The sequence below is a fragment of the Paroedura picta genome, chromosome 10 (genome assembly GCF_049243985.1).
Source record: "Paroedura picta isolate Pp20150507F chromosome 10, Ppicta_v3.0, whole genome shotgun sequence".
NCBI lineage: Eukaryota > Metazoa > Chordata > Lepidosauria > Squamata > Gekkonidae > Paroedura > Paroedura picta.
Window position 1 is genome coordinate 32,138,013 of NC_135378.1, and position 15,453 is coordinate 32,153,465.

Consider the following 15,453-nt stretch of genomic DNA (forward strand, 5'->3'; position numbering starts at 1 on the left):
AGAGTAGATAAGCATAAAGCTGGCATTTGACAAATCATACCTTGTTCTTTTTGCATCACCCTAATCTTATACACCACATACTGCATTTTCTCCAACAACTGCATTTTCCCCAAAGTTAACTTATATAGTCTAAAAACTGATTATTTCTTTTCATCTCAATTTTTACAGGTCAATATAGTCCATTTTCTTCTTAATTCCATCCCTGATTTATTGTGCATCACATATGTGAGTTTTGCCATCATCCCATATTCCATCAATTTATTTAACCAGTCTGTAATATGTGGAAAGAATTCTTTTTCCCCATCTTGATGCATAAAGGATCCTAGCAACTGTTATCATATATTTTACAAACTCATTATTTTTATATTATTTGGTACAATATTTAATAACATACATTTTGGGTCCAGCACAAATTTAACTTTCAGTATCTTTTGCATCTCATTATGACTCATAATCCACGAGCCTCAAGGGAGTGGCGGGGAATAAATCTAATAATAATAATAATAATAATAATAATAATAATAATAATAATAATAATAATAATAATAATAATAATTTCCTTGCATTAGGGGAGGTCCGCCACATGAGATAAAATGATGCATTTATATCCTGACATTTCCAACATTTGCCATTATAATTCTTAGTAATTGTTGCTATATCTTGAGGAGCAATATACCATCTAAAAACATTTTATATCAGTTTTCTTGACAATAAATTTAAACTCCTTAGCCCACAATACCTCCCATTGATCCATTCATATATTCTCTCCAGGGTTTTGAGCCCATTTTATCATACAATCATGAAAACAATTTGCTGGTAGGGGACTTTCCAATATCCAATAAATTGGATATTCAGCCATTGCACTGAATGTCCCAGGAAAGCAAAATCCTTCTCTAATAAAGAATTTGCTTTTCTATTACCAATCCCAAAGTAAAGCTGTTAAGTAGCTTCTCTGCCTATGGTTTGGTGCAAAGAGCACCAACGTTTTCCAGAAGAGTTTTGTGCAAAAAGGCAAGAAGGACATACCCTTTGAGGCTCCTTTCAATCCTTCCATTGGAAGAAGAGCCACTTAAGTTGGACATAGGCTCCTCGGGATGGAGGACAGCTTTATTCAGTAGAATGGGAGGAGAAGCAGGATCCATCCCACTGGCTGCAATGTTTGTTATCTGCTGCTCACCATATCAGAAGCAAGTTTCACACTTACCCCAGCCTTTGGTTTAGCACCAGACCCAGACATTGGAATGGGAAGTATACGATCAGCACCATGGGAATGAAGGTGAGGTAGAGGCACACTGGTTTGCAGGTGGTTCACTGTGGCCAAATCCACTCCACTTTCAGGATGCGATTCCAAATCCTTAAAATGTTTTTTAAAAATACAGATCCCTTTTAATAAAGTACTCCCCCAGTTACTGGAAATACATTTAGATGTACATTTTGCACCATCTTCCTTTCCCCCCTCCCTCTGCTACCCATCTTTTATTGTCCATACAAGTAGTGTCCGAGGAGTGCTGCATGGAAATGGCAGAGCATCTTTGTGGTTGAAGCTGTTAACACACTTCAGTAAGAAAAAGAAATTGAGCTTTGTCGAGCAATCAAGTTAGACATATTTCTTTTTTGTGTTTCCTATGCATCTTAGATTATGTTCCCACTTTGGGTCTTTGGCAGCAGTCGAAACCTCTGCTGCCATCTGGAAATCATTCCGCAGCTGGAGTGACATCATCTGGAACCTTGTATAGCAAGCAGGTGAAGGCTCTTGCTTTGGGAATGTCTATGGGGCATTAGGCGACCTGTCTCAAGGTTTCAGGCCCTTTATTATCTTTACAAGGGAAAAACGCAATTGTGTGCAGTGAAATCTCAGTGAAGACAGGATATAAGCACGTGTCATCACATTCAGGATTATTCCTTAAGAATTTATGATATGGAATAAACCAAATATAATTTTTTCATGAATATGAAGGGTGACACACCCTCTATGAATAGGAAAGGTGACACGCAGAAATTAGTATACAAAACCTTTTCACTTCTCATAATCTGGGCCAGGAAATCCTTAATTTGCTAAATGAAATTTCTCTATACATCGGGGCAAAGTATATTTTATTCTAATAGAAAATTGGGAAATCTTTAGATATTTCAATTCAATGACTGGAGCTGTGAACGGGCAAGACCTTTCTACAAATCTGAAAAGGGCCCTAGATTTGCAGAAAAATGTGAAATCTTATTTTTTAAATACATTGTGTGTGTGTGTGTGTGTGTGTGTGTGTGTTAAAAAATGAGAAAATGATGCAAGGAATACCTGCAGCTTTAAGCAACAGATTCCTTTAGTGGTTGTTGCTAGGTAACTATAGTATTCCAGGTTGGGCTTCAGGGAGTAAAAAGGAGAGGAGGGGGCAAGGCTATTTTGATCCCCACTGTGGAGAAAGTAGGGATGCCAGCCTCCAGGTGGGACCTGGGGATCCCCTGGTTTTACAGCTCATCATAAGTTGACAGTTCAGTTCCCCTGGAGAAAATGGCTGCTTTGAAGGGTGGACTCCATAGCATTATGCTTCACTGAGATCTCCCCTAGCCTTAATCCTGGAATAGGGCTGCCAGATACAGGTTGGGAAATTCCTGGGTATTTGGGGATGAAGCCTAGGAAGAACAGTGGGGTATGACACAGATTCCATCTTTCAAAGTATCCATTTCTTCCAGGGAAACTGATTTTTGTAGCCTGGAGATGACTTGTAATTCTGGGGGATCCCTACCTACCAGTGGCAAATCAGTTCAGCAACCATCATTTGAGGCAGGGATAATCAGCTTTCAGCTGGGGAGAAAAAACCCAGTCCCCATTATTTTTGTAATACAATCTACAGGGAGAATTAGCACTCAGTCTGCATGGTAAACAGATCAAGAGTAAGCCATTAAAATAGGAAATATAGGTGAGAAGAAGGTGATTCTGGCCCCAAGGACATTATCTGCTGATTCACTTCCAGTAGCCTTGGATTTTTAGAGAAGTCAGATCTGTTGTGAGGGCCTGCAAAATGGAGCTCTTCCGCCAGGTCTATGGGTGAGGCCAGGCGGCCAGGTAGATCAGGGTCCCCCCTCATAGAAGCGGTGGTAGCGAATGCCATCAGTGCCCTCCTCCTTCCCCTTTCTCCCTCCGCCCTTAAGATGCTGTTAGGGGCTGATCAAATTGGGTTGAGATTTTCCACCGGGTCTTTTCTTGACATCTTGCGGCTTTTTATGTTGAGCGTGTTTTATTGTTATGGGGTTTATTGGGGTTTTAATGAATTGTAACCGCTGCGAGCCCTTGGGGAGCGGCGGGAAATAAATTGAACAAACAAACAAACAAACAAATGAGAGCAAATTATGCAAATGAAAGAATAGAACTATGCCATCCTAACCAGAGCTGACCAGGCAACGGGCTTAGAAGAAGAGAACAAAGTTTGTGTCCAGTGCACCTTTAAGTCCAACAATGGTACAGTGAATCAGACTTCATCAAACATTGCATGTAGGTGATGGTGGAGGGGAAGTTGCTGAGAAGGAGGTAACTCAGTTTAAGATGGCATTGTAAACAATTCAGTGCATCAATTGACAGTCTATCGTACAGTTCTCCCATGTAAGCCCTACTGAAATGAATGAGAACAAGGACTGTATCTTTAGCGCAGTATATATGAGAATGCTCTCATTCTTTGATACAATCCCCTGCCCTTTTAAAATAATTTTGCATTTGCCTCCTTCTTTCTCCTATAATACAGCCCCGAGAAAGAAACCACTTCCCTGAAACGACAATATAATGCTTTCTAATCTGGATATTATTTTATAAGGGGGAGGCTTTGCCAACAGTCCTTAAGTGGCTCTCTGCCTGTAACTGTGTCTGCTACAAAAAAACCCCTGCAGAGATGCAACATTTTAGGTCCTTCTCTTCCAAGTTCAGCTGCAACTGCATCACATCAATGCCGGTTTAACTCAGACTGCAGTAACTCAGACGGATGCTTAAGGAATAGCCTGCTCTCTATTACTTTTTGTTCCTTTGGTCACAGAAATCCCGCCGTACATAGAATGCCATGTGAGAATAAACTGGTAGCTGCCTGGATGCTAGGAAACAAGACAAAAAGCATACCACTTGGATTTACAAAAAAAAAACCAAAAGATCAAAAAGGTAAGGAGGAATTAGCACAGGTGAAAATGTAGAACTGCCATAAAAAAGATAAGAAGCTCACGTGGGTGTGTTTCCGGGGATGTGTCAGCGTGCTGGATGGCGAAGACCCAGAACTGAGAGCGTTCTCAATGTCCTGATCAAGCTGGTCCAGTTTTAGAATGAGCAGCACCATAGAGTCCAATCGTGACTGATCCCGGCCTTCTCTCGCTTCCTGAGGACCAAAACACGCAATGACAGAATCTGAAAGGGCATTTCTGAGAAAGAATAAACAACCCTCTGTTCCCTAATTTAACAAAACAGCATTGAATAATAGGCAGCAACCTCACATTTTGGGGCAAAGAGGGGGGAAAATCCACACTTGTTTTCTCTCATCAATGAGTCGTTCACTGTGAAGGCGGGACATGCTGACAGAAAAGCATTTTGCATGCATCTTAAATGTATTTCTGGGAGAGAATGGGGTAAATAAGAAAAGCTTTGTTAACTGTGATCTCTGACAGAAGCCTAATGGGAGTGAGTGCTACCTATCTGTTATATGACTGTCTTGCAGGGCTGTGTACTGGCTAGCATTTGTTTATATGTTTCCCTAGCACTGTATTAAAAAATATGTATTGGGCAGATGACAGGGCATGCTGCACTCCTGCCAGTTTCTTAGGTCCCTCGGAAATGTAATCCACTCTTATTAGATCTACTGCTTAGTTTCCTGTATATTTTAAAAGGGCAGCTAGCAGCAAGCATAACAAACAGAAGGTAATCTGTCACAAACCACAGTTATTAGTCTCATTAGATTAACAAAGATCAGTGTCCTTTGATGAGGTTTTTGTTCATATTTCTTTATTTTTCCTCTTCTCCTAGCAAATGTGACCTTGGCATTACACTTCCTCCTTTTCCTTCAACCCACACAAAATCCCTTCTTTTAGAAACTGACTGAATGTGGTGGGAGCAGAGTTTCCAGGCCCCTGCTGGCGGTGGGGGACCCTGTTGTCCACTGCATCTAGGCAATGATGCAGACCTGCCTTAGAAGTATTTAGAACCAGGCCAGGGAGAACTAATGAGCTACCAGAGGGACCCTATTGGAACCCAAAACTCTGCTGGAACTGTAACAGACACTTCAGCCTTCCCTCTGCAGTCTCAAGGAACTTCACCCCAAGGTCCACAGATCAAGCGGTTACTGGCACGAACATAAGAATATCTCTAATAATTAGACCAAATATTCTTTGAGCCCAACATGCTGTTTTCTAAGAGCAAACAACTAGTAGCCTAGATCAGTGGTCCCCAACCTTTTTATCACCAGGGCCCACTCAACGCCAGGGATCACTCACCGGGGACCACTCAATGCCTTTTACTGAGGCCCGGTGTGTGTGTGTGTGGGGGGGGGAAGTTTACTCCTCTACTCTCAACCACTTCCCTAACGCTCTCTGATCGCTATGGTAATGTTTAAACATCCCTTCAAAATAAGATACAGACACGCTACAACAATGAAGTGTGTTGTAAAGGGCTGGGGGGATGAAGTAAAGGGCCGGGGGGGGGGAGGAGAAGGCGTCCTTCGGGGCCCACCTCCAATTAGTTGAAGGACCACATGTGGTCCCTGGCCCACAGGTTGGGGATCGCTAGCCTAGATGGCACAGAAACCAACTTCTCTAGTTGCCTTTTCATCAGCAAATGATATACAAAAGTATACCAGGAGTTTTCACATCACTGTTCTAAACCAGATGTTATTTGTTGTTGGCCCAATTTCAAGTAAAGTGATACAAGGATGGGAGTTTCATGCAGATAATTTATTTCTGTTAATGAGTCATATTTAAAGCATTATAACTATTTAAAACACTGCTGCTTCTCTTCACTCTCTTTATAGTGCTATAGCTCTCTAGTGTTATAGTGGTACCATTGAGATCAACTGACCACTGAGACCAAAGTAAAATCACTATTGTTACTTGGAAAGAAATAGCTTGTTGGGCTGTGGGTGCTCAGGGCTTATTTTGTCTTGTTTCTAAGTAACAACAGCCAAGCTCACATTGATCTCAATTATCAATTGATCTCAATGGTACTGCTATAGTGTTATATCGCTCAACTTAGAATGTTAAAAAACTCAAAAAACCTCTGAGGAAGATTGTGCAGTGAAAAAAAAATTGGGGGAAGCATTGCAGGAAGACATTTTACACAGCATACCACAACAATTCAGAAGCACAAAGAGGAGGTGAAAACCAGAAAACCACAAAGCAAGTGGGTTTGTCTGAAAAGATAAATTCCACTAGCAACTGGTTATTAAAATGGGTCAGTCTGAAGGGACAGAAAAAAAAATCAGTTAGCAACCAGTTGTTAAAATGGAATGCGAGGGCAGTTTAAAAATCCCCTACTCTCTCTGTATACAGAGTTTCCATTTAATTGTTCCTATTCTTTATGAATTTGTCTATCCCCCTTTAATGCTATTTAAATAATGACCATACTATGTCCCATGGCAGGGAGTTCCACGAGATATATATGAAGCACTTTCTCTGAATGGTTCTAAATATATTGCCTATTGAGTTCATTATTTCCATCTGAATTCTAGTAATCAAAATTGTTCCTTGATTTTACTGTTTTATTGTGATAGGGTCATTGGACCCATTTTATTCTGTAAGCCATCCAGAACTGACTTGTCAGGAGGGGCGGGGTATAAATTTAAAAATAAATCAATAAATAAAGTATCATGGGACAGGGAGAAAAACTATGCCGTATTCACTTTCACAACACAATACATAATTTTGTAGACTTCTCTTGTGTCCTTAGTCATCTTAAAAACAAACAACAACAGATCCTGACACAGACAACCAGGATGCTCTGTCTAGGTATCTGAAGAACAAACAGTCTCAGGGGACTCAAGGAAAGTATAAAGAACTTAAAATGGATTTAACAATAAATAAATTCTCCCCCCCCCTTAGAACAAAACCAAACCTGATAAGAACTGAATATGTTTTGAGTCTGTGCTTATTCAAAGGAAGTCAAGGCTGAAGTTTGTAAATGATATCTTCTAATTCATATAATTTGCAGAAATTGTAGATCCTCAATAGCATTTTAAAAGCATGTGTGCTGTGACTATATACTCTTACTATTACACCAATTCTATTTTCATCTTAATAAATACAGACCATATTGTTTGCTATGTTATAGGCATTCCTGCATATAGAACAGGAAACCTCACATGCTTTCCTGCACATATTTTTCTATACATTCCATGTCTGGAGGAAAAAGGAAGTATACTCCCTTGGAAGAAGCAAAGCATTCAACTCAAAAGCATTTTGGTAATGTACCAAGTACTCAGGAATTCCGTACAGGAGTGGAGTGTTTCTTCATTTATGTCAAATGCTTGTTCATGTGCTAACAACATTCAGCACTCCTGGCTTATAAGGCAGCAAGCGTTGCGTTGTCAAGCATCAGACACTTTTGTGCTTCATAAGGAACTCTTTATCTGGAAAAGGCTCTGGAAGGTCCCAGTGTAAAACTATGACCAGCGCAATCAAGTAACAAGACACTATGACTGCATTTAGGCAACGTAGCTTAAGAAAAACATGCGTGAACATGGCTTCTTGTTGAGCTTGCAAGTATGCCTCATTTCATGTTGTTCCCACCCACAAACCACAGTTGAACACTAATTTTAGACACACGTGATGTATGAATGCAGCCATGCAGGTTAATCACAGGTAATTTCCCCTATGCACACTGGGATTCTAAACCAGGACTTAGGATCATAGATGGGAGTAGGGGAATTAACATTAACTCACACGGCAGAATTCATACAATTGCAGCATGGTGTAATGGTTAAGAGTGGCAGCTTCTAATCTGGCAAGCTGGGCTTGATTCCCTTCTCCACATTCAACCAGCTGGGTGACCTTGGGCTTGGCACAGTCCTGATAATGTGGGTTCATGCCCATTTTCCCTTAACCATTTTTTCCCTGAACACCTTTCAAGGCATTCACTTCAGAGCAGCACACACAAGACAACTCAGTTGCCTCTGAATCCACATGCTGGCCTTTCTTCTTTTCTTTCTTCTGCCAGCCCCATCCCTTTGTTGGCAAACTGCTGCTCTGCACACTTGCTCTCACCAACCACCTCATGATCACCATGTGGTGCATTGGTGTAGAGTTATCTACCTGACTCCACTCCTCTACGTAGTGGCTTTGCCGAACTGCACTCAGCTGCGGTCAGAGGATCTTTTTCCACACTTGCTGTCCCCCCTCCATGTGGTGTAGTGGTTAAGAGCGGCAGCTTCTAATCTGGTGAGCCGGGTTTGATTTCCTGCTCCTCCACATGCAGCCAGCTGGATGACATTGGGCTTGCCAGAACACTGATAAAGCTGTTCTGATCAGGCAATAGTATCAAGGCTTTCTCAGCCTCACCTACCTCATTGGTTGTCTTTTGCGGGGAGAGGAAGAGAAGGCGATTATAAGCTGCTTTGAGACTCCTTCGGGCAGTGAAAAGTGTGGTATAAAAACCTACTCATCTTCAAATCAATGTTTAATTGCAATTCTTGATGTCAGAAAAGGGACAGAAGTGAGGTACATGTACGAATCCAGGAACAATGTATGGCGTGTGTGTAAAATAGTCATGAGATCCTACAATTGTAGGATTGTCTGGCAGCCAAGCAAGAGATGTTCAGGGTCATGACTTGGATGCCATTGCCTCCAAGTCATGACCCTGGTTTTCCTTGGATTTCTCCAGTCCAAATGCTAACCAAGGCTGACCCTACTTAGCTTCTGAGATATGTCGAGAATGGGCATGTCTGGGCTATCCAGGTCAGGGATCGATAGTGAGTACCTAAAGCCCAGAAACCAGCTGGAAGTTAGTTCCTGAATAGTTCAAAATGGAACTGTGGAAAAACCATCTAACCCTATAGTTTAACTGTGGATAAAGTTTTCCTGAGTCTGCCATCTTACTTTATAAGGCTAAGTTATGATTTAGTCGCCGTTGTAAGATTTGGATCATAAAGTTAGAGTATGCCTCTTTACCTTACAGGGTTGTTCAAATTATGGAAATATAAATATGTAGGCACAAGGCCTATATATTTTGTTATGTTGTTATGTGCGAAGTCGTGTCCGACCCATCGCGACCCCATGGACAATGATCCTCCAGGCCTTCCTGTCCTCTACCATTCCCCGGAGTCCATTTAAGTTTGCACCTACTGCTTCAGTGACTCCATCCAGCCACCTCATTCTCTGTCGTCCCCTTCTTCTTTTGCCCTCGATCGCTCCCAGCATTAGGCTCTTCTCCAGGGAGTCCTTCCTTCTCATGAGGTGGCCAAAGTATTTGAGTTTCATCTTCAGGATCTGGCCTTCTAAAGAGCAGTCAGGGTTGATCTCCTCTAGGACTGACCGGTTTGTTCGTCTTGCAGTCCAAGGGACTCGCAAGAGTCTTCTCCAGCCCCAGAGTTCAAAAGCCTCAATTCTTTGACGCTCGGCCTTCCTTATGGTCCAACTTTCACAGCCATACATTGCAACTGGGAATACCATAGCCTTGACTAAACACACTTTTGTTGGCAGGGTGATGTCTCTGCTTTTTAGGATGCTGTCTAGATTTGCCATAGCTTTCCTCCCCAGGAGCAAGCGTCTTTTAATTTCTTTGCTGCAGTCCCCATCTGCAGTGATCTTGGAGCCCAGGAAAATAAAATCTGTAACTATCTCCATTTCTTCCCCATCTATTTGCCAGGAATTGAGAGGGCCGGATGCCATGATCTTTGTTTTCTTGATGTTGAGTTTCAAGCCAACTTTTGCACTCTCCTCCTTCACCCGCATCAACAGGCTCTTTAGTTCCTCTTCACTTTCTGCCATTAGAATGGTATCATCTGCATATCTGATATATATTTATATATAATATATATTTATATTTCCATAATTTGAACAACCCTGTAAGGTAAAGAGGCATACATTTAGCTTCCCCTGCCATCATTACAATTTGATAATACAGGCACAAATTCTACCCGGGGAACATCTCTCAGCACACAGATGAAGCTAAGGGGAGATCTGTACCCATTGAGTATACCTAAGTAGCTACTAAAGGCACAGGAGCTTTACTGGTAGAGGGAAGATGAAGGTTTTTTATTTACATGCCTACATGCATCCATTTTTCTTTCTTCTTGAATGATCAAGAAGATGGGATGTAAGCTACATAGCTGGCATTCAGGTATCTAACTCTGAAGAGGCCAATCCCTTCTTCAAGAACAAACCAGGAGTTCTAGTTCACCAGACAAGCCCGTTTCTGACTACTCAGCTTTAGTGCCATTTGCACTAATTGAGGAAGGGGAGAGTTGCACAGTAAGCTTGTCATCTTTGGATTAAGAAATACTTGGAGATTTTGGGGTAGCGGTGGCAAGCCTGATGAAGGTGGGGTTTGGAAAGAAGAGGGACCTCAGCATGGCACAAAACCATAGAGCAGCCTTTCTCAACGTTTTTAACAGTGAAAAAACCCTGAAATATTCTTCAGGCTTCAAGAAACCCCAGCAGTGGTGCAATCATGCAGAATATGGTTGGGAAGCACTGCTGTGTATATGCCCACCTGGGCCCCCTCCCCTTTTTACTCCTTCCAGGTCCATCCCTCCTGGCCATTTTGGGAGGGATGAGTTAGTCAACACAGTTATGTATGGTCATATCACCCAAGAAATGTTTAACAAATTCAAAAAAGATATTAAAAATTAATTACCTTCTACCCATTCAGGAAACCCTTTCAGGGCCATCAAGGAAGCCCTTGAGAAACGCTGCCTACAGTCTACCCTCCAAAGCAGTGCTTTTCTCCAGGGGAACTGATGCCCATCAGCTGGAGATCAATTGCAATACTGGGAGATCTCTAGCCTCCACCTGGAGGTTGTCAACCTTAAATAGCAGGTGACTGAGCATGTCCCACCCTCTGGTGGGAAGAGAGGGCCGCATGTCCAGATATGGTTGCCATTGTAACTGCCCAGCTGGAGATTTAGGGAGCTGGGCCTGCAAAGGTTAAGGGAAGGACTTCAGTGGGGCATAATGTAATGAAGTCCACCCTCCAAAGCAGCCATTTTCTCCAGGAGAACTGATCTGTGTAGTTTGGAGATCAAGTGTAATTCTAGAAGATCTCCAGGCCACACATGGAGATTGGCAACTCTAAAAATAGAACACTGAAAACACAGTGACTCCCATCTGTGTGGAAGTGAAACTATCATTCCCTTGAGTTTGCTAATATCATGAGTAAAGGATTTCATCCAAGACTGTCAGTACCAAATTAGTAAATCATGAAATATTTTCATTTTTATTTCAATGGTCTGCTCCCTGCATTTTTAAAATGCTCTTTTTGTAGTGATGACTTTTCCACATAGTATATTGTACAGTTAAGGAGCTTATAAATGTATCCATAAAATCCTAAGAATTGTACCCATAAAAAACTAAAATATGTAGAGCTCTGAAAATGACAGCATTCAATTGCATTCGTATTCTGTTCCTGTGTTGCTATCACACTGCAAAGATATAAGTTGCCCATGGATCTCTCTTTGAGTGTTTTGTGTTTCTGTATTCTTTTTGACCCTTCTACCAGTTTTTAATTTTAACTTGTCCCTGTTTCTTTACTCACTCCACGAAGGTTCCATGCATTCAAGATGACTTGGGCGACCTTTACGACAAACATGACACATAGATTTGTTTAAAATATATTACAGCATAGATTCTTCACATATTTTCCTAAACAAAAGAACTGAGATGATTCAAATTGTGATATGAAAAACGTCACTTTTGATTACTATGACTAGAGGAATACAATATGAATATAGGAATGGCATTGGGCAGACTCCATTTTGAGATTTTTCAGTGTTTCTGAATGCTAATTAAGGTCTGCTTCTGAAGACAATCTCAGAAACTTGGCATTGCTTTCCAAAATGAAAAGAAGAGCTGGTTTTTAATACCCTACTTTTTACTAGCTGAAAAAGTTTCCAAGTGGCTTACAATTGCCTACCCTTATTCTCCCCAAAACAGATAACCTGTGAGGTAGGTGAGGCTGAGAGAGCTCTGAGAGAGAACTGTGACTGGCCCAAGGGCACCCAACTGGCTGCATGTGGGATCAAACGCAGGGCCATTCCGCACAATGACCAATGTTGCTAAATGTTTGCAGTCTGCATAAACACTATATTTAATAGTGGAATTTCATCATTCCACATACCTTCAATTCTAGTAGAATATTGAAGTCCCAGTAGCGGTCTAGTCATTCCCCACAGGTTTCCAGTCTCGCTGGAATTGCAACAAAGAAGAGGAATCGCTTCTTCCCGCCCCTGGCCACCAATCAAACAGAACAGCCAATGAACTGTTGTGTTCGTGTTCCTGAAAAGCCCCTTTCCCTTTAAAAACTGTTTTTTAAAAAAACCCAAAACACCAGTAGCAATGAGTATTTGTTCATTCACTGACCTTTTTCGCTGACATAGGAGCTGGTGCTTAATCGTTTATTATTATTATTATTATTATTATTATTATTATTATTATTATTATTATTCGATTTATTGCCCGCCACTCCCTTGCAGCTCGTGGCGGGTTACAACATTTTAAAACCCCATAAAATCCATTAAAAGTCCAATTAACACATCTACAATCCAACAATTTTTAGTTAGCAAGCTAACCTGGCAAGAGCGGCTAGTCAACTACCCTTTCCCCACTAGCAGGTGGAGGGGATATTGGTGGTACCCGTCTCTAATCCCAATCCCAGGTCCCGGGGGGGCGGGCATAGATGTTAACCTTGGCCTCAACCGTAAACCTGGCGGAAGAGCTCCGTCTTGCAGGCCCTGCGGAACGATGGAAGGTCCCGCAGGGCCCGCAGCTCTCCCGGGAGCTCATTCCACCAGGCGGGGGGCAGGACTGAAAAGGCCCTGGCCCTGGTTGAGGCCAGGCATGCTTCCCTAGGGCTGGGAACGACCAACAGATTTTCTCCCGCAGAACGTAAGGCTCTGTGGGGGGCATAGGGCGATAGGCGGTCCCTCAGGTATGTGGGTCCCAACTCGCGTAAAGCCTTGAAGGTTAGAACCAGAACCTTGAACCAGATCCGGGCAGCAATTGGCAACCAGTGCAGCTGCTTCAGCACTGGCTGGATGTGGGCCCTCCAAGGTGTACCAGTTAGGACCCTAGCAGCTTCATTTTGCACTAGCTGAAGTTTCCGGATCAAGGACAAGGGAAGGCCTGCGTAGAGTTTACATGCTCTTCAAGGGCTCTCTCAGAATTACCCACCTCACAGGGTGTCTGTTGTGGGGAGAAAAAAGGGAAGGCGACTGTAAGCCACTTTGAGCCTCCTTTGCATAGAGAAAAGCAGCATATAAGAACCAACTCTTCTTCTTCTTTTGGGTGGATGGGTTTCCAGGTAGGGAGACTAGCGTCTATTTGATCTTATGTCCGGGCCTCAACTGTAGATGTTGAGGAACAGCTCTCTTTTACAGGCCTTGCAATCCTGTTTAAAGTCCCGGATTGCCCTGATCTCATCAAGAAGAGTGTTGCTGATTTGGAGAATGGATCAGAAGAAAACTAAAGTTTTGATCTCTTATTTCACCTTCAGCACTTATGGACTCTTCATGACGAGTCAGTTAAGCAACTGAAGGGAAACCACTGTTGAGCTGTGTTTAGGACATCAGTTGTCCTTAATCCAGTCCTGCTGAATTCTTTTTTGACCAGGCAGGAATTTTTAAAAATTAAATCCCTGACCATTTCTGCAGTGAGAACTTGACTGCCCAGGCTCCCACTTAGGAGCACAAATCCAGGGTGGACAAGGTGCTCAGGGCCAAATGCTTCCCCATGCAGGAGCAGGAAACAGTGGGGCAACCTGCCACAACTCAAACTCCATCCTGCAGCCTGGTATGAAGCCTCCAGTGTAGAAACCATCTAATCATGACAATCTTTCTGTTCATTTTCCCACGTGGCTACTGTGTTTTATTTAAACCTGGCAGTTTCCTTTTCTTACCAAATAACACAGGCTTTTAAAAATGTTTCAATAGCCCTAGTTGAGTGGAGTAAGTTAGGCTGGGAGAGCAATACTGCCATGGTCACTCAGTTTCGTTACTGAGTCTGGATTTGAACCTGATACTATAACCACAATAACCGCCATAACACTGTTCAATTCACTAGAGATGAAGGCTGCAGTCCTAAACTGGCTTATTTGGGAGCATGCAAAGGATTGGACTCCAACATAACTTTAGTTTTTAGAGGCAGTCTTACTGCTGGAATAGTACGGCAAAAGAAAGGACTCTTTTACAAAAAGAACTGGCAAAATTCCTGTGAGTACCTTTGATCCGGGGCCAATTGGACTGAACCTAAAATCGTACATTAGTGTTATACATTTCATAGGATGTTTAAATGCTTGGTTGTGCACCTCACTTTATGTAAAAGAAAAACACTCTGCTCAAGAAGAATGGGAAGGTATTCAGTCTCCTTTTCATCTACTGTGATGCCGTTCAACTGATCTGACAGGAAAGGCAAAACTTCCCATTTTAGAATTATCTATTGACTTTTGCAAGCAGGTATATAAATTTGGTGGAATCTGGTTTATGTCCTTTCATGCAGAACTGAGCAATGATAATTTTGGGAACTGATGCTGGAATTTTATCTCCTGCTGAAGTTTATAGAAAATACTTATAAGAATGCAAAATTTTACAAAAATTACATACATACATACATACATACATACATACATACATACATACATACATACATACATACAATTAGATAGCCTCCCTAAGAAAAAAATGAAGAATGCAGCTCAGATATTGAACAATTTGACCATGGAAATAATTTCTTTATTGATTAGCAATAATGCGTCCTCTTTAGGGAATTGGGGAGGAAGTATCCATTGCCAATTATACATTTTTTTCTTTCCTTGCCATGCTTAATCTGGTGACAAATTTGTTATTCTGCTTCATTTATTAACAGCTTACACCAGTTACTTCTACTTCCTAGAGGGGTGCTGGCAGAAGGTCATCTTTAATTGAGTATATTACGTATATTGGCTGAAAAGAGTTCTTCTTAGGTCGATTCCAATATCCTTTCCCCCCATTCATCATTTTGCAGTCAAAACCCAGAAGGATATAAGTGGAATTTGGTCCATAGAAGATGAGTCTGAAAGCAGATAAACTCCAAGGTCACCAGTGCATAATGGCATTAGAGATAATTGCATGGTGGATTCTTCCATGCTATCAGTTTCTCATTGAAGTAAGTAATACCCAAAAAAGTTAATACACTCAGTTACTTCCAAGGGAGATTTATGTTGCATGGTCTGAAGGGAAGGGTGGTATATTAGCCTAATCAATAAGGTAAAGGTAAAAGTATCCCCTGTGCAAGCACCGAGTCATGTCTGAC

General features: G+C 41.8%; 1 protein-coding gene across 3 annotated transcripts in view; it reads right to left on the bottom strand.

Moving 5' to 3' along the window:
• The window catches only part of DLC1 (DLC1 Rho GTPase activating protein), a 415,065-nt gene that overhangs the window by 212,872 nt on the left and 186,740 nt on the right, over window positions 1-15,453 (bottom strand). For all 3 annotated transcript variants that reach the window (XM_077302061.1, XM_077302062.1, XM_077302060.1), the window contains 2 exons: window positions 4,200-4,349; window positions 1,205-1,354 (listed from right to left, as the gene is read on the bottom strand). In XM_077302061.1, coding sequence (XP_077158176.1) covers window positions 1,205-1,354; window positions 4,200-4,349 — 300 coding nt within the window. The remainder of the gene's footprint in view (window positions 1-1,204; window positions 1,355-4,199; window positions 4,350-15,453) is intronic.